Below are 20,245 nucleotides of genomic sequence, written 5' to 3' on the forward strand. Positions count from 1 at the left end.
GCATTTAGAAAGTAACCATAAATAACTTCATTTTACTTTTATCTTCAGATTATCTGTTGCTAATACTTGAATGACATATTCTTGCCGTGTCAGTAAGAGAATTTATTTGTTGGGTTAACAGCATTCATCATAAAGGAATTGTGACTGAGTGTCTGCAAAGACAAGGTTAGTGAACTAGACAATACATAGTTAAGTAGGGCGACATAAAGGTGCAAAGAGGATTTAAAGGACATGTCATTTTGGGGACCAAACTTTGACTTACATGGAAAATTTTTTTTCCCTCCACACAGATGCTTAAAGTGTCAGCAGTATGGTTAAGATATATATACATATACATATATATTTTTTTCTTTAAATATAGTCTCATTTAGAAATGCTAGCATGAAAATAAAAAAATTACAATATTTTTCCTTTAGAAACTTTGTGATCCTATGCAAAAAGTGAGTACTAAGAAAAGATCCCCTCTTAATGGAATCCAATGGACTCAGGTACAGGAAAGCCAGGCGTAAAGCACCCAGCATTTCCCGTCTACATGCTAACCACAGCGCAGCCCTTCGGTTTCTCTATTTACTCTCTGTGGAGGGTTTAATGGCAGATCGAAAAGGAAATCTTCGAATTAAAATATAAATACGAAAATCAAACTTTGTTCCTTTGTACATTGACGATGTCTCTTTAAATCCTAATACTTTAAACTCTCTGTTATCTGTGCATCTAAAAACTAATAAAAATTGTTATTACCACATTGGTCTGATGGCAGTGTGGTGCTTTTTGAATCATGGAAGCAAGATTAAATCACGATTTGCTGCTCAAGTAAGCTTTTTTGTTCTTGTAGTCTTTTGAAAAGTTACAATTTATAACATGGTGGATATATATCCTTTCCATACCAAGAATTCATGGCTCACTAAAATAACATAATCTTTAAGTATGTTGGATAACAGAGTATTTACAGTATTGGGGAAATCATTGAAAAATTCAAACTCTGTACACCCTGCTGACTGCCAATCTCACCTCCAAGACAAAGCACAGGACATTATTTTTTAATTACATAGTACTCATTTTGACTCTTATCATGTTAAGTGAGGAATTAAATTGAGAAATAACTTAGAACTTACATGACTGAAGCATGATGGGGCTTGTTGGGTTTGTGTTGGTTGATTGACACTATTATACTGTAATCTGTGATTTACTCATGAAATCAAAGGTATAGTTCAACTGAGAAATTCAATTTCCAAAGATCATCCGTTAAAAGTCGTCTTGGAAATAATGAAGCTAATAACTCATGGTTCTGCACAAAAGTGAAGAATTTGCCAAAATAATAATTTTTTCCTTCTACAATGGGGGTGGAATGTTTCACCATGTGCTGACAAGAAGAGCGTCCTCCTGGGCCTTCACTGGTGACTAGGTAATCCTTCCACATCCCAACAAAAGATTAGTATTTTTTAGTGGAAATCTTGCTTGGAGGATCAAATCATGGAGTACTAGGAAGTATACCTACTTATAAAAATGGTCTATTTTTTTTTTAATTGCTTTGGGGCTTTGTACTAAAAAAAGTCCTAGGTTGAGCCCTCTGTTACTTCCTGTGGATGTCATCTTGGGGACAGCAGTCTCTGTCTGGCCCACCCACTACACGTGGTGGCTATGGAACTTGACTATTTTAAGTGAGTTGGACAGTCCAAATAACTGAATAATTAAGTTAAACTGACTTTTTAATTTTTTTTTTTTAGTGACTTGACTAATATTTAATATATCACTTGGGTTAATATAAAAGCAAGGAAGGAAGTTTAAGACATCTTCCACTGTGGTCAGGTTTGTTATAATGGATAGATGAAAGTAATCATTTACATCTTTGATTTCCTGGGAAACATTGGCCAGTCTTGACAAGCCCTTTCTAGTTAAGCTGATTCTCTCTTCACCTGATATTCTGATAGCACCCCTGGCCAGGTTCCTGGGGGCACCAACTTGCAAAGTAGGGTGATCTTGCAAGAGACAAGTGTTTTCGATCTGCCGAGGCAGGCTGATGGAATTTGTGGACCAGTTTCTGACATCCCAAGCAATTATGATGCTTAAAGTATTTTAAACGATTCCAGGTCTATAAAAAAAGTGATGATGTCTATGTGTATACCCTATATTTTTTTTACAAAAATATTGAAATAATCCATGAGTTATTCCACTCTGCACCAACTATAAAAAAATACTATCAAAGTTTGACCGGCACTTTTAATGCAACAAAAAGCACCATGACCGGGGACACTGAGAACAGAAAGCGGGGAACGTTTACTTGCTGTACGGAGGTATTTAAAACCCAGAAGCTTGTTGTAAGAGTGCGACTTTACAGATGATTCAAATACAAATCTTAGCTGGATATAGTTAAGCCCTCTATCAGTTCGGGAGGGTTTTCTCATAGCATATTCACTGCATTTGTCTGCTCATACTTACTAAAAAGTGTCCCAAAGCCTCTAAAAGACACATCACTCTGACCTTGGATTGGGGGGGTAAAGTCTGTACACAGTGGAGAACTTGATTGTTCATTCTCTCGTTTGCTTTTGGGGGGCTCACGCCACTCATTCTCAGATGTTCGGGGCTTCCATGTCAGTCCTGTGGTTGGATGGTGTTTGGCACTAGAAAGGAGCAGTGTGGCGTCTCTTGGAATCGCTCCTGGAATGACACAGAGCCGCTCGTTCTGCGTGTGACCAGAGACAGATCTGGTTCCGGCCCATTCCTCTCCCGCCACTGGGCCCGCACATTCCAATGGGAGCTGCACATACCTGGGAATCAACTCTCATTTTGCCTTTTCCCCACTTCCTCTTTGTGTACTTACTAATTGCTGCAATCGAGTACTGAACCATGAATATCATTTAGTTGACGTCACGAAGTTATCAAGCTCCTTGGTCTTGTCAAAAGCCATATATGTGCTGCATAGGATTTCTGTCAAAAAACGATGTCCTCAACTGAAAATTTAAAATAAAAAAATCCTGAAATGTGTAGAAAACGAACCATTCCATCAGTGCTAACACATGTGTAAACACACTTGAGTTTGCTGTCCGTTAGATAGGCTTTTCACACGTGGTATGGGTTTCCAAATAAGAAAATGGGTCATGAATTTTCTAAGCAGTTCTATTTTTTTTTCTGGAGTCTTGAGGGATACATTTTCTCTCTCTTTGTTTTTATATTCCTGTGGGAATCAGAGCTGTGCATCAAGAAAAATCACCTAAGCTATTCCGACAGAGGACTGGTGTTATCTGTGTGTGTGTTAGTGGGTGTCAGTGTGTGTATGTGTGTGTATGACTGAATCTATTTTTATGCAAGGGTCAGTTAACTCCATCAAAACACCCAATGGATTGGAGGCAAAATTTTCTATGATAGGAGTACCCTCTGGTGGGAGCTCTCCAAGCCCGTGCAGGAGGAGTTGGGTAGCAATGGAGAGTCATGGGAAGCTGGCGTCGTTCCTTCAGGTGGAGAGAGAGACTCTCGGGCGCTGCTGGTTTGGAGGGAGACCAGCAGAGGATCCAATGATAATCGTGACCATGGTCAGACTGAGAACTTCACCGCTCGTTGCCCTCCTCCAGGATGAAGTGTCATTATTGCCACAGCCCTGCTGTCACCCCTTCATCTGGATGTTGTGGCTCCTGCAAGTCCTGTTTTATAAAGTGGTTTCGTACTCCAGCCGCTCCTGAATAAGGGCGTCATCTTTGTACTGCAGCCTTGGAGGAGACGGGGAACACTCAAAGGCTAAAATGGCCTTTCGTAGGCTTCGGTCCAAAACATGTCTCTCCCACGCTGGGTACCTATTCCTGAACAGATCAATTTTAATGACTGATTCTTCAATCCGTGGTGGGCGAGATGATGGAGTGGATGGGGCGGTGGGCCTCACCTGAAAGACAGGTACGCACCCATCCCGCTCTGCGAACTTCTGATCGCGGTCACTGACAACACTGCGGTTGTTGGAGATGGACCGTAGGGTGCTCGTGGCCACTTCCGGAGGCAGAGAGAAGGCAGCGACCGGGTCCTCACAAGCACAGCTTGGTGACTGCCCGAATCTGGGTCCATTGGGGTGAAAGAAGGCATAATACATCAGCATAAAAACAATGCCAGTTAAAAAGCTGCTGAACACCACACACAGTGCTGGAATGGCAAACGCGTCTGCGATCTGGGGAGCCTTGTAGAGGTACCAGAGGGCGCTCAAGGCTGTATTTTCCAAAAGGATCACAAAATAGTAAATGAATAACCTGCAGCGTGTCCTGCCTTCCTTGACGTTGAACCAACTGAAGATGTAGATAATCCCCACCACCATGTCGAACACAATCTCTTCCCATTTGGTGATGCAGAACTCTGTCTCACAGTGGACGATCCAGAAGGTCATGATGCACCAGTGAAGGACGATGAAGATCCCAAAGTACAGCTGGAAAACTGAGGCGAAGAGGGCGAACGTGATGACCCTGGCGGCGATGGTGAAGAAGTGCCAGCAGAACTGGATGATGACTGCCATGTAGCTGATGGGCTTCTTGTCGTCTCGGGAGTCCCGGAGGGCCTTCTGGTAAGAGGCCAAGGCCCAGGCCAAGGACACAAGGGAGGCTGCCGCTGTGAAACCTACAAACGGGAAGACAGAAAGACAGTCTGTCAAAAGTGAGATGCAACCATGCCCCCTGGAAGTCAAGTAGCACGGACCTGGGGGGTTGGGACAGGCTGGCTCGGACCTCAGCAAAGGCTCTCAATTTCCCTGAGGTTTAACTCACATGGGGGTCCTGGTATCTGTCCTCGCTGAAGCCCAACCATGAGGAGAAGTAATGAAGCTAATGGGAATATGACTGGAAACCAGTGTGCGATGTAAGACCTGGAAATGGGGTGGGATTTAACTTCCCACGTATTTGGTGTAAATAGACGAAGGAGGTGGTTTGTGTAGGGGGAAATAACTGTGGACTGGAGGTTGGCAGGACTGCGTTGCTGCTTCCACTTTGCCACTTATTACCTGCATGACCTTGACAATCATTTAAACAGGGGTCCTCATTTACAGATCAGGTATCGCCAAGGCTCCCTGTCAGCTCTGAGACTGTGTGATTGAAAGGGATGCATGACCACAGGAAACTCGAGGGACTAGCTGGCTTTCTGCTTCTAAGCAAGAATTAATGTAGCTCATTCGCAAAAGAGAGTTTACACTTTCTTCAAAACAAGCAAAGGCGTCTATACGGCACCTTTGGCAATGCTTCTGGTGACATCTGGAGTGCAGTTTGTCCTAAAGTGATCTGATACTCTTCCTATAGCTTGTCTGTTCATTGCTGCCTTTCCCTTAAAAGAAGAAATGTCCACTCACTGTCATTCACCCTTTAGCTTTTCATAAAGATTATAGTAAAAACATTTAGATCACTTGTCTTATTTTATCATTTTATTAGCCCCATATGGTTGGTATTCGCTCTAAAAGTGAGTTTCCGAATTTTAATTATAATTTTCAAGGCTTTCTTCTACTCTTGCTCCGACTCCTGTGACTCAAAGGAGTCATTGTGGTCCAGACGTGGACAGGGCTCACCTAAAAGTCTGGCTTCCTTTAGGAGAGAGCGCTTTTGGGGAATTACCCTTAGTCACTGAAATATTATGTCAACCTGCACCACAGCTGCCTAACCAGCTGTACCAAGACTCACCAAGACTAAGAATGGTCTTGTTTGTTTTAAATTTCAACTGTTTTTTTTTTCAAATCTATTATTAATTATAACCAGGCCATATTATAGTCTCTCTCTCCTTTTGGAAATAATAGAATGTGTGTTGATTGCCAAGAGCTTATGATGGAATTGGTACTTTTTATGAAAAAATATTTTTGTAGAGAAAAACCGTTGTCCACGATCTTTGAAAGATGAAAAAAAAGTGTGGAAAACGGCCACACTAATTGATAGAAAAAAACATTCAACCTCAATAATTATTTCTTACACATCCTCCTTGAGTAAGATGAACTCCAAAGAATAATTATTCATAAAGAAAATATTTTCCAACAGCCACTTCTTGTTCTTCCACCCAGTAAAGCCAGCAGAACAACCAGACATGCTACACTGGGACCTTGGGAACTTCAGGGTTGTTTTTTTTCTTTTCTTTTTTCTTTCCTTTTTTTTTTTTCCTCCCTGGCCAGCACAAAGATACTTCATTATTGTAAGTCACAGGCAACTACGGCGGTATTTCTGATAATATAGGTCAGTTAGAGACCAGCACACAAAGGAGTTTATGGTAATTTAATTTCTATGCAATGGAAAACACCAACATCAATTATAAAGCAAATTCAAGAGTGAAAAGAGAGGGAAGGAGGAAAAGTTAAAAAAAAGAAGAAAGAAGGTGAGAGAATGGGAAATGGTGATGGGATAATAACTATGCGAACGATGTATTTATTATTACTCGTTTGGGATATAAGAACAAAATGTGCCACTTTTAAATTTCAACACCTTTGTATGGCATAGAAGCTACTCATGCCTCGCTCCCTATTTGTACCATTTGCAAATTGGTAGCTTTTTGAATAGACTGTGCTCGCTTTATGCTTTGAAACTGCGCACCCCGCGCGGTTTCTGCACGGGAACGCCCCTCTCCGCGCGCCGGCCCCCTCCAGGACAGCGCCCCCTCCCGGAAGACGGCTGCAGCGCTGGCCGGGCGCCTGCGAACCCGAGAGAGGACTCCGCCCGATCGTCGCGGTGGTTCCACCGGTTTGCACCGGAAGAGGTTGTTTAAAGCTGCTTTCCAAAGCAGTGAAAAGATAGTAACAAACTTTTAAGTGCACAGCATCATGAAATTATTACCTGTTGTCAGGATAGAAAAATTAGCCTCGTTCAAATTTCCCTGTAATCTTTATCCCTTTTACTGCGTGTCCTAAAAGAGCAATTCAGCCTGCGTTTGACACTCCAGGAACTTGTCAAGATGATATTGGGGCGGCAGAAAAATGAAGACTTTCTTTCAGCTTTGCTTTCTATATATTAATATATTACAATTAAAACAATCTAAACCAAAGGGAAATTTCACGTCTGTCGTGGCCACCCCGTTTTTGAATTCTCTGCTTCAGCAACAAGTAGAATTTCTCTTCCTTATTTGATTATGATTTGCTTTTTCTTTTGTTTAGCAATTAATTTTTAGAAGACAAACAAATGTCTGAACAGAAAATACAGGGTCATTTTAGAGTAATTCACACCTGCCACAGCATGCTTAGTTCTTTGGCTTTTAATACAAACGACACTGGTTGTTTCCAATGCCAAGACAGCCTCCTGCAGACGGTGCCGCGTTATTGGCATAGTACCCTGGGACTTCCGATGCACTGTGGGGGATCAGACGTGGCTGGCACAGTGCTGGAACACGGCCTCTGAGCGCTCCTTTAGAAAACAATGTCTATTTTAAGTTTTTATTTGAAATAATTTCAAACTTACAGAAGAATTGTAAAGAAAAAAATAGTACTTTGAACACCCATGTACCCTTTGCCCAGATTGTCAACTGGTCTCATTTGCTTTCTCATTGAGCCCTCTCTGTCTCTCTCTCATACCATTTGAGAGTAAATTGAATATATCATGTATCATAGCCCTTTACCCTAGAATACATCAGTGTTTATCTCCTATGAATAGGGATATTCTCTTACGTAACCACAGTGAAGTGATTGACTTCGGTTAATTTAACACTGATACTTTTTTCTAACCCACCATCAATATTCCAGTGTCATCAATTGCCATTAACGATATCCATTCCAGAATTTTTCCCCCAGTACAGAATTGAGTCTAGGATCAGGTATTACAATTTAATTTTTTTTAATCTGGAGTATTTCTACAGACTTCCTTTGCCTTTTATGACATAGACATTTTTTGCAGAGTATAGTACCCTGAAATTAAAAAAAAAAAAAAGAAAAAAGAAGGAAGTGTTCTTCGTTTTGGGCTTATCTGCTGTTTTTTCATGGCTAGATTCAGGTTATACATCCCAGGCAGGAATACATATATGACTTTGAACAATGCATTGTTTTCAACATCATTAAAATACTAAAACATAAAATGTCTTTCAGTGGAATATATATATGTGTATATATACATACATAAAAAACAAAATATATAATGTATCTGTATTTTCTTTCAAAATAATAGCATATCACTCATGAAAACTTCATTCTACGATCAAACTACAAAAACAGCTACAGAGGACACAAAAGGATTATATTATTTTTTAAAATGTGAAAATAGATGATAAGACTCAGAATTTACCTGGTATAATAATCTCATTTTATAGAAAAGAAATTGAGTCTCACTTCGAGAGGTTAAAATGATTTGTCTTCCCTTCCTCCTGCTTCCCACTTGTCTCAGGTGAAAACTGTCTTTCTTCCACTCCAGAACTTACCCTCCTGCTTTCTTGAGAAAGGACCCTATCAATTATTCTGCCTGCTCTGTATTCCGTCTCTTCCTCTCCAAGAGCTCCTTCCCCAGGTCTTATAAACATGTAACAAGCCTCCTGTATCCCAAGAAAACAACCATTCACTTGATTTTATCTCTTCTCTTCCTTTGTTTCAGACTCGTCTCCTATTTCCCCTCCTGTTCTTTCTTTCTTATTTCCCCATTTTTGTCTGCTTGTCCTTGAGCTATGGCATTGCTTGGATGCAGTCCTTGGTCCTCTTCTCTTCCCAGCATCTCCCTGAGTGATCTGACTTACTCTCAGATCTCAAACCACCTCCTCAAACTCACCAGGCTTATTGAGCTCTAGGGCTGTGTCTGACTGTTTACCTGAAACCCCACAGACCTACAGTGGAATACCTGGAAGCAATTTGCTGTAAGTGACAATGTTTGCTTTCTTGTGGAAAGAACACAATTCTTCCTTTTATCCCCACTGTCATTAGTGTAATGCCCTTCTCAGAATGAAAGGGAACATGAATTTCCAGATAGGCTGTCACAGTTCTAAGAAAAGGGTTTTATGTGTAGCTCAAGTGAAATACCATGTTGCAAGGCCAACCAAATCCATGTGTTCAGAATGTGTGCCATTTTGGTGCATTGCTTCTGTCACTGAATTGAGTCCAGCTGATCCAGGTGTCTTTGCTTTCTTACTGTACTGCAGCTTGAACAATCGATCTGACTTTGAATACAACAGTTCAATGACCATAAAGTTACTATGACAGTTTATTCCACCATTTTGAGCTGATTGTCTATATAGCTATATAGATAAAGATATTCCTTTTCTTTGGATAGGGTTGCTAAGGGATATAACACCTTGGAAATATTATAATCCAAGAGTTTTGATTTTGCGACTCTAGACTGGAAGGGGGCTACTTCTCTCTCCTCTGATCTGTGATTTGAATAACTATAGATGCTGCTTAGTAAGCCAGAGGCTAATTTCTCAGAGGACGTCTAAGATACTTGTCCATATTGAATAAAGATTTTTCAGAATAAGGGTTATGGGTCTGATACTAACTAGTTAGCTAATTAACATTTCAAAAGCAGCTGACAGAAATCAATACCATTAGTCCAAGTGAACAGCCAGGTCTTGAGTTTCTTTCCTCTTTTCCTTTGCTTAGGGATGTCCTTTCCCTTTGGAGCATCTCTCTTCATGTGCTTTCCTTCCTTCCCTTCCTTTCCCTCTCTCTAGCTGTCGTTCCCTCCTCCCCTTTCGCTCTGCTCCACCTTTCTTTCCCATTATTTCCTGCTCCCATTGCACTTCACATGGAACTGAATTATTACCAAAAAGTTGGATTAATGAAATAAAGTTTGGTGCTGCCGAACCTAACCCCAAATCTGTTCTTAAAACACAAACAAAGCTCAAAATAAGACAGGAATGTACTCTACTTGAGTGTCGGGGGTCAGCTCTAACTGTTCCTTTCTGCATCCCTGCTCTCAATCTTGTGGCTTTGTTCCAAATACAGATTTGATTTCAATACCACAGTTCCCATTAAAAGGGCTCAGCATCACTGACCTCTGCTTTTCATCATGAGTAACTTGCTTTCCTATAACCTTTCTTTAATTTGTGTCTAAATGCAGTTTTAGTGAGGGATGTACAGAATTCTTTGTATTAGGATTACACAAAATGACAGCTCAGAGTATGGTTGATAGGGGGTGTGCATCGGGGGTAGTGGATGAAAGTGTTATCATACTAATTTAAACATTATTTCCTCGGGGAAATAATGGATGAGGGGTTAGTGGGGGATATAAGACCCTTGAAAGTATTATAATGCAAGAATATCTTTGATTTTGAAACCTCTAGATTAAGAGGGGGCTATCTCTGGCTCCCAAGTGTAAAGCAGTTCTCTCCATGGACAGGTTTCCATACAAAGTATCCCTCCTCTTCCTGCAGAGCACTGATCCCACTTTATTTAATATAATTATGTTTTATTTTGTGCTTGTTTAACTATTGTGTTTCTCAGTAGAGGGGGGCCTTTAAGCCAGGATAAGTACCTGTTTTTACCTTTTTGGCCCCGCAAGCCTTGCACAGAGCCCAACATATATTAAGAGTTGGCACTTAGATTAAAAAGAAAGAAGGAAGAAAGGAAGGAAGGAAAGGAAGAAAGAATATTCCAAATGCAGAGCTAGAACCAGAGAGAGAATGAAATGCTCAAAAGGTTTGTACAATTCTTCATTGCTCCCCTATTCTGTTTCTTTGCAATTTCAGTTTGAGCTACAGATGCCAAAACACTGTGGAATAAAATCTATACTCCTGTTGTGTTGTTTGTGGTCTGGGTGTAAACAAGAATTCTTGGAAATCCCCAGAGAATGCTTTATAGGATTTATAGCCTAATTCCCCAGATGTAAGAGGTTCGGGGAATTGAACCAAGTGCTCTAATTCTTTGATTCTTCACCAAAGGGAATGAGCCTGTCTTTTCTTTCTCCCTGGGGAGGACATAACCTTCCCCTGCAACAGGCAAACCAAAGGTTGCAGTCTCAGGGAAACCCCTGGTCACTGGCCTGTGTTCAGAACCAAACTGCAGCTAGTGAGAAAGGGCTGCCTTTTTTCTTTTAAACTTAAAAATTTGCTATCATGAAAAATTTCAAACATACGCAAAAGCAGAGAGAATAAAACAGCAAATATGCCCTTCATGAAGAATCAACTAAAGGCCCTCAATGAGTTCTCCTTTCCCCTTACAGAGCCAGAGCAGCCCTGCGGAGAGCTAACTGGCTGTGTGCTCCAAGGAAGCTCATGCTGCTGGTGGCTGGGCTCTATCAGGACATCTTAGAAGGCCCGACCTGGTGGCTTTTTGAGTCCCTCTGACCTCTCCTGCCTCACCTTGCACCTGCCTCTCTGTGTTCCAACCACACTGCCATCTCTCCATTGCTCAAATGCTACATAAAGCCACATTCTCTTCCCAGAGACAGGAAATGCAGTGCTCTCCCTTGAAAAGCTGCTCTCTCCAGTTAATCCCTACTTATCCTGCAGTTTTCAGTTGAAACATCATTCATTTCCTTAGGGAAGCCTTCCCTAGCCCCTAACACCCCGTATTTGTTCTTCCTAGTCTGCCTCAGCCTGCCTGCTGTCACTCTTCATCCGTGCGGGCGCTGACGGATGGACGTGTCCCCCAGGAGGGCAGGCTGTGTGTCTTTGGCTCACTGCTGCACCCAGCGTGGCCGTTCTGCTTGTCTGTCAGTTTCTTGAGTTAGTGCCTTTGCCTCCAGTGGCCGTTCTCATCTTGTTTCCCTGTCTTCCCACCGTCTGCATTGCAAACCCCTTGACTTCCCTTCCTCTCACTCCGTTTCTTCACCCTTTCTGTCGATTTCAGCCTTTTTGGAGGAAATTGAAAGTATCTTCTCACAAATGGTTTGGGAATGGATGATTCACAACATAATCCTCTTTGGCTATGGATGTAATATTATCATATGACCGTTGATAACACACATATCTTCTCACACACCCTCATTTTTCTTTGCCTAAAGGTATAGTCCCTAAACAAACTAACAAACAAAAACATTGAATCGTAGGTGGCCGTGTGATATTGGTTTCTTGTAGTCGAGAAATTTTACAGTTTCCTTAGTGCATGTGAGGCTCGTAAAAGCATCGATTGGGCCCTTGCTTTGTGCACAGTGACGTGCTGCGTACCTACATCCTTTGTCTAACTCTCATACTGACGCTTTGAGGTAAGTATTGCTTTTTGCAAACAGGGAAACAGAGAACCAGACAGAGGTTAAATAACTTGCTCAGGCTCACGGAATTAGCAAGGAGGACCAGCGTCAGAATTCCCAGATTCCAAAGCTCTGTTCACCAGCACAGCAAACTGGTATGTTAATCCTCACTAACGACCGGCAGCCGAGACACAAACAAGTGCAGTGAGTTCTCAAATCTCATTCCGTTCGGACTCGTGAGGGCCTGACGTGGTGGGTTGTACATGACCCTGGAGGGCTTCCATTAGTGCCCCTGTTGAGGCCTCTGCCTCCGAGCGGGCTCCCGTCACCTGCTCCTGCCGGCCACAGCAACCGTACTTGTACCCAGGCCAAATGATCCTGTTTGGGATTCATTTCACGAACTGGATCAGAAGAACAAGTACCTGAAAGGAAAGCCATGCTTTTCCCCTCTTCATGCTTTCTGATCTAAAATAGCTCCCGCAGTCTTCCTGGATTTTCACCTAAGTAAAAATATTTCTTGATTTGAGTAGGATCATAGGGTCCAAGAGTAACAGGTCACAGAATGCATATCCAGGACCAGAATGGTTTCCTGTTTCCAGCGTGTTTAGAGTTTGTCTTTTAGTTACGAGTGTAAATGCAGTAGTCCCCCTTGGCTGGAGTCGTAGCCAATTAGCCTAGGTGAAAGCACACGGGACGCCCTCTGTGCTCTGATCTGCCGCGGGGTGACGGGCAGGCGTGGGCGGCAAACTCCACCGGTGCACGATTTCCTCAATCTTCTTGCGCCGAAGCCATTTTATCTCTGTTTTAAACCTTGTAATACCTCTGATTAAAAATATTTAAATGCTTTAATATGTTTAGTTTTGGTAGGGATATACATTCTTTTAGTAATCCACTCTGCGGATTCGAGCTTCTTTGCAAGGCAAATTGTAAGGCTGCTAAGGAGGTGATAAGGAAACACTGAACTGAAATTTTGAAAATGTTTTGATATAAAAATACTTGAAGGACCTTGTTGGGAGAAGCAAAGTATCTCTCCTCCTTCTTAACAAATGTGGAAAGTTATTTCCTTCTGAATAGGGAAAAAAAAACCCTCAGATAATCTCACATAGCTCCATTCCATTAAAGAAAATTAGCTTTTATTAAAATTTCCTAAGAAGACAAACATTTTGTGTGTGGAATTTGAAACTATCTAAACAATACTTTCTTTAGGAAAATAAAATTCTATATATAGGAGAAGATAAGAATCCTGTTTTCTGTGCACTGTTACATATTGCATGCTTAAATTTACACTGAAAATAAGATGAGATCAATATTACTACTTGAAAGGCACAAAATGAGTAACCTGAGATGCCCAATAGAATTAAATTTTCCTTTAGAGTAGGTTTATTTTCCATCCCATTTTTTTTTTAAACACTACACTATTTTTCTTGCAGTTTTTCTACTTTGGGGGGTAGGAGGTGAAATGGGGTGAAATGAAGAGAACTAAAGAGGGAAACAAGGGTGGAAACAGGAGGACAAGCTGTGTCCTTTTCTCACCCGTCTAAGAGTCACATGGCGGGACAACAGCAAGGTTAAAATAATCATAATTTAAAGACCCAACATGCAGCAGACATTGCTATGGGCTGACTTTTTTACTCTTATTATCTCACTTATTTCTCACAGCATCACTTCTTCAACGTAAGTATTTTGCCCATTTTGCAGATGAGGAAAGTGAGGCTTTGCGAGGTGAAATAGTCTTACTCAGGGGCAGCAAACTTTTTCTGTAGAGGGTCAGCTAACGTACTTTGGGCTTTGCCGGGCATTGGTCTCTGTCATAACCACTCAACTTCACCGTTGCAGTCGGAAAGCAGCCATAGGCGATACTTGAACAGATGAAAAAATAGGCAATGGCTGACTTTGGCCCATGGACCTTGGTTTTCTGGCTCCTGCCCTCACTTGTGAATACATTTCCAACATGTAACAGAATCAGGGGTCACATCCACATTTCTCTGACTTCAAAATTCTTACACTTTTCCCTACATGCACTGAAACATTTTCGCCCAATTGCAAAACTTGGTAATTTGGAAAGGGTTTTTAGGTGGTTGTAGTGTGGGCTTGGGTGGTGGCTGTCTCCACTGAAGCCCAGGAGCACTGTGACCAGCCAGCCAGCCAAATAAAACTACAGGAAACCTCTTGGTGTCAGCATATTCTATACATGGGATGGAGTTTGGGCATGAAAAAAACCTCTTGAAAATGTACTCTTTACACCTAAAGATATCTAATGAGGAGCACAAACACCACACCTCCACAAACTTCTCAGTCGTTTCCTGGAAAGCAGGTAGGCATTTCTCAAGTGAATGGGCAAGATGGTTCCTGGGCTCAGGCTGGCCCCCTGCACGCTTTATCTTGCCCTACTTGTGGAAGGGCCAGCTCCTCCAGCCAGCCTTGCGCCAGCCCTGCCAACTGAAACAGCTGAGACAGAATCGTTCGTTGTTCAGCCTTCCCATATGTCCCCAAGGTGCCTTTGTCGTCTGCCATGCATGTGAATTTCATGGCCCACATGCCACAAATCATCCACGAGCATCACCTATATTGACAGTTCCTGGCCTATTTAGGGGAATGTGTAGTGCAACGCATCCCTGGGAGATGTGAGTCTGGGTCCCCGGGGTCTAGAATCAAGTGTGAATTCTAATGAGAACCACTGTCTGGTCACCCACATTCAGAGCTATTCATGCTTCAAGAACTTGGAAGGGGGCCCAGAAAATGGGAAATGGTGACATAAATCCTGCCTCACAAACTGGGCCAGGGTAAATAAAACTAAGGAGAGTGAGGCACACTTGGGGCAGCAGATGTAGGATGGGTGCACAGGCAGAGGCGGTGCTGGCATGTGGTGTCCAAGATGACATGAGGTGGCATCAATGTTTGCATTTATGGACATTAAGAGCCAAAGCTCTTTTATGGTTGGAGAGCTAGGAGTCTGCTTAAGTGGAACTGTGCCTCCTGACAGAGAGGAAGATGGAAACAATGCTCGTGGTGGGAGTTTCTCAAGGAGAGACCCGGAGAGAGTTTGCCCAGGCTTATCCGTGGAGGGGTCTGTTTGGAGCTATGTTCCGATGACCAGAAGTTTGCATCCAGAAAGCATGGACGTGGATCCTCCCCCCTTCCTCTTTCTCTCCATCCCTTCCTCAGTTCTTTCCTCTTACAAATGTTTATTGAACATCTACTAAGTGTCAGGCACTAAGGACACAAATGCAGTTCCCTAAGGAATTGAAAAATCAGTATGGGAGATAGATACAGATTTGCAACATTCATATTTACAATGCAGCAAGCAGAATGTGAGCGCAACCTGTGCGCAGGGGCGCCGTCCAGGAAGGGAAAGGCGGCTGGAGAAGGGATTTGGGCACAGGCCAGGGCCTGCAGATGGGGCCGAGGCTGCAGCCGGTGTGTCTGAGGAGGGGCGGAGCAGAGCCCACCAGAGGAGGTAGGAGGCCATGGTCATAAGTGCAGACACAGGGACTCGGCCTCACTCTGGGGCAGGGACACCCGTGGCAGCCACCTGGCAAGGTAGGATTGCTGAAGGGGCGGAGTGCAGTGCAGTGAGAGAACCCTCCCCGCAGGGGCGGGAGGCAATGCCATACCTCCCCAGAGAGTGTGGGAAACAGCTCCAGCACGCAGAATTCACTCTTACTAGCTGCCTGTCTCTGGGCGCACACTTGATTTTACCCATTCTTCATGGGTTTGAGTGAGAATCCAGTGTGTCCAAACTTTGTGAACAGAAAACCTTCTCTAGAAATACAACTGGCCATTCTGAATCCCGGCTCTGCTCTTAATTTTGCCCCTACCCCCACCCCGACCCCCAGCTCCCTGGTACTGTTTCATGCCCTGGGATGGAAGGAAGCTTTATTGGAGGAGGTTGGCTTTAACAGAATAACATGACAGAGAAAGAATAGAATAAAAGGTAAAATCTATAGGATAAGGATTTTTTCCCTTAGAGATGTAAAAGCATGGGATCAAGAATATGTACTTGATTTTATTTAGATTAAAGGCCTATACAGTAGAGGCCACTTAATCGGGAAAAAGGAAGAGTGAGGTATAAATTGTTCCAGGGTTTGCAGAGAAGTATGAGACAGGAGTGGGTTTTGGTGGCGTGGTCTTGGGAAAGCCTGGGCAACAGGGACAATGTTGGTCCTCAGGATTTTCCTGGGTCGTATACAAGAAAGGAGGGCGTGGGCAGCTCATACTGCAGGGTGTATGTGGGGTCCCTCCTAAGGCTGGGGAGGAGCAGGAGGGAAGCGAAGGGGTGTGGGAAGGGGGCAGAGGCCCCAAACTGCTCTGAGGGCCTTGGGGCCACTTCCTTTGTCTGCTTTGTATTGCTTCTTTTTCCTGGCTTCCTTCCTCAAACAATTTCTGGCAGAAGTGGACGCCCTTTGAAGATGCCCTGCCTTGTACACGCTGTAGCTTCCTCTAAGGATTTTGAATGTAGAATCGTTTCCCAGGCCTGCGGGTTGTCCGGGAGCAGTAAGAGGCCTTTTCCCGCGCGCGCCTGTGTGTGTGTGTGTGTGTGTGTGTGTGTGTGTGTGTTGGGGTTGGGGCTCTGGAATCCCAGCTTCTGCCCTATTTTCCAGGGTCCTGCCCTCTGGGTTGCCTCATTTTCACTCTGTCAATAAAAAAAATGTGGCTTGCTGCTGGGACCATTTAATAATGCAGCAATAAATTGTGCTTTCAAGCCCAGCAATGCCTTTCTAGGTGGTTCACAAAAAATGACTCAGTACCCTGAGGACACGGGTTGGTCGGACTGGCTCAGAGAAAGCCCACCCTGCGAGGACCCCAAGGGCTCGGAAACAGCGCAGCCTTCTCAGTGCCAGGTTCTCGCCTCAGGGGCGGGGACCTGCGCAGGCTCCCGCAGCTCTCTGGGGGGTCACTGGGCTGCTCCTTCTGCGCTGCTGTTTCCGGAGGCAAGAAAGAAAGGAGTTTATCCTGGAGAAGACAGGCTACGAGAGCATCTAGTAATGTGACGAACAAGATGGCCTTAGAGAGGACAGCAAATCGCTGCGAGCAGCAGCTTGGTTGGAGTGACACAGTTCCAGCTCGGGGTTTAGGATCAGAGCGGGGTGGGAGGGGCTGCATGAGCCCCGCGGGGCTCTAGGTCAGAGGACCTCTCTTCGCTCCCTCCTGCCTCCCCCGAATTTAGGACCCCCCCAGGCACAGCCTTCTAGCTGGCCTCCCACCGGGCGTCCACATTGTGGTTCAAGTGAACTGTCTACCATGGAAATCTGATCCAATCTCTCCCCAGCTGAAAACCCTTCAGGGACTCCCTGTTTATGGCTCCACAAGATAAATGACACACCAAGCCCTGCTACAATCAGGCCCTCCCCCTTTCTCTCTCATTTCCTGCTTAGAGAATGTCAGCCTCTCATCTCCATCTCCCCTTCCCTCCCACCCCGTGTCTTGCCGCTTGATCCGCCCCACCTGGCAAAGTCGCAGACCACAGGCACGCTGGCTTCTCTGAGCACTTACTTCCTTGGGACACCGCCTGTGGCCATCTCTCCCTCCCCTGGAAGGGAAGACCTGGCCATTCTGCCTGTTGCCAGCGGGGGGCTTCTCTTGAATCCTATAAATAGATTCTGCTCTTAACCCGAAGCCCTGCTAGGAGTAGGGGAGAGAGAGGCTGTGGACGTGCTTCCTAAACTGTGAAGAGTTTTACTGGTATTAGTTATTATCTCTGCTGTTCACAAAACAGCACCCAAAGGAAAGAATTTCCCAGCCTGGGTTGCTGAGGAGCATTGTGAAATTTCTTTTAGAAAATCTGTGGTTGTGAGAGATGCCTTCCTTGCCAGAAGGATAGATGATCAGTCCTGTTAAGGAGCCTTCCGGTGTAGGATTCTTAGGTGACAAAATGTCTGGTACTTTGGGGACCCTCAAACATTTAGGAGTGATTCTGGCTTCCAGGGTCAGGAGCACCAAGACCAAGTCAACCGACCTTTTCTAGTCTAACCTTATTTTTAGAAAAAAATATGCCTTTCACTGAAGTGGAAAATTGGAAAATTCCACTAAACTGGAATTCTTAGAAAATTCCACTATTGGGTTTTTCTCCCTTTCGATCCTTCCCTGAGCCTCCTCCTCCTCCCCTTCGACCTTGACCTAGCAATTAGTGTACCAGGCTGTGAAGTAGCTTAGGACTCTGCCTCACTAATGTTAACCCTGTAGTAACTGTTCCCCTCTCCCTTAAGCAGAGTGTATAAAAGACTGCAATGCTCTTTGTCTGGTGCTCAGAATTTGGGAGGAAAAATTGCCCTCTGAGCCCGCCGGCGTATAAACCTGTTTTGCCAATATGTCTGTGTGCGTGTCGGTCTATTCCCAGTCATCTCTGCCGTAACATCACCAGCTCTTGCGAAGCAGTTCCGTATTTCTCACATGTGATTACGACAAGATTCTTCCCTCACATACACCTAAGACTAGAGGGAACCACCTTTTAGCTGGTCTGTCATATTTTGAGGTGCACCCTTAATTATTGTATTTTTTGAACAACACAATTCCATTTGGGAAGACTTATAATTGAAATGACCTAAATCATTCCAAATTTGGGATGATTGTAGAGATTTACTAACAAAATCAGTGACAGAGTGAAAGAAAGAAAAGAAACGAGAAAAAAGAAAGGGAGGAAGAAATTTAATTCAATTTAGGAAGTATGGGTTCATAATTAAGTATTGAGTGTTATAAATTAGACTTTTCAAGCAACATAGTAGGTAGTTCTGAAGATCATAAATAGCAAAGAAGAACCTTTGTCAGCTGCTGCAAGCTCCAGTGAGAGCCCCACACACCCCGTTCAGAATCATGATGCATTTTCAATGACAGTGGAGGAGCGAGGTGGTGCTCCTCAAACTGTGCCTTCTAGAAGACTGAAAATTATGACAAAGGAAAGAAGCAAACTTTCTCAATCTATATGTTATTTGATATGTATGTACGATTAAGGTAATGAGTTAAATAGTATAAATAGACATTCAGCTATTTCATCTCCATCCCCAACAGTTTATATATTTATGTTGGCTTCAAAACTATGTTATGTATCCTCCTTTCATTGGAAAAGTGGAGGGTTGCTTTACATTAAGAATCATCTCAAAGTCAGGTCCACGTACTAGTCCCCTGATGTAGGCAACCTATAGCCTGAATTCAGGGTCCCTAATAAATATAATAAGTAGCGATTATCCCATTCAATTTTCACATTAATATGCTTCTTTTTAGATTTTTTTACACTCACTTATTCAATTCAATAAATACCAAGTGCCTGCCTCAGGCCTGCCACTGGGCTAGACTCCAGGAATGTTCAGGATATCCTCGTCTTCCACCTAGCTTGAGCCTTTTGGAATCCCAAAACCGTGTCTGGGCCTGGGCCTCCATCTTATGTCCCCTCCTTCACACTCCAGGTTGACTATTCTGTGATGCCTGTTGAGCCATCTCCTTCCAGAAATCCATCCTGTCCTCTCTCCACTGGTGGTCAAAAAGAAGCGCCATCTCTGTGCAGTGTAATTTCTGAGCTGTTTGTCATCAGCCTTTGTCTATCTTTTGTGGAATTCACGAAGGTAGGGACTGAGTGCTATTCACTGCTGCACTCCCAGAAACACAGAAAATGCCTAGAACCATTGATAATTACTTGATAAATTGCATTGAACTGAACTGAACTGAATTTAGAGATGTTCTAAATTGAGGTATGGCTTGGGTGCCATTTTTGCCTATAATAAAGTACAAATAACCTGGATCTGGGACTGTTTGTTAGCATCCTGGGGGCTGAACTAGCCCATGGGGATGGGCTATATAAAGCACAAGTCATCGAGAATCCAATGTACCTTCCTTCCCTGACCAAGACATGTTCATAACAGGACAGAAATAAATTAGATGCATGCCATCACTTTGTGTAAAGGTTTTTCAGTTAGGATTTTGTATACTAGAAAGCAGTAAAAGAACAGTAATTTCCCAAGACAGACACCTTTAAATGGAAATGACCAATTTCAGGGCTCTTTCTAAATCTTCTAAAATGAATGAGAATAAATTATTTCAGGCTTTCTAAAATGTATATAGGGATGATTTTCATAGCATCGAGGGACTCTGAAGTCTGAGTTCTCAACAAAAAGTATGGAATTACATGTTTCTCAGACTTTTTGGGTTAGCACAATATAAGGAACTGTGCAATTTGGAGATACTGATATATTTGTGGTCCAATACCCATGACAATAATGTGATCA

At 43.3% G+C, this 20,245-nt stretch overlaps 1 protein-coding gene across 1 annotated transcript in view; it reads right to left on the bottom strand.

Annotated features, from left to right (window-relative positions):
• Positions 1-3,640: 3,640 nt before the first annotated feature.
• XKR4 (XK, Kell blood group complex subunit-related family, member 4) overlaps positions 3,641-20,245 on the bottom strand; it is a 400,254-nt gene continuing 383,649 nt past the window's right edge. The window contains exon 3 of the mRNA XM_012661413.1: positions 3,641-4,587. Within this exon, the coding sequence (XP_012516867.1) occupies positions 3,641-4,587 (947 nt within the window). The remainder of the gene's footprint in view (positions 4,588-20,245) is intronic.

Source organism: Propithecus coquereli, unplaced genomic scaffold, assembly GCF_000956105.1.
Source record: "Propithecus coquereli isolate 6110/MARCELLA unplaced genomic scaffold, Pcoq_1.0 Scaffold71, whole genome shotgun sequence".
Taxonomy (NCBI): domain Eukaryota; kingdom Metazoa; phylum Chordata; class Mammalia; order Primates; family Indriidae; genus Propithecus; species Propithecus coquereli.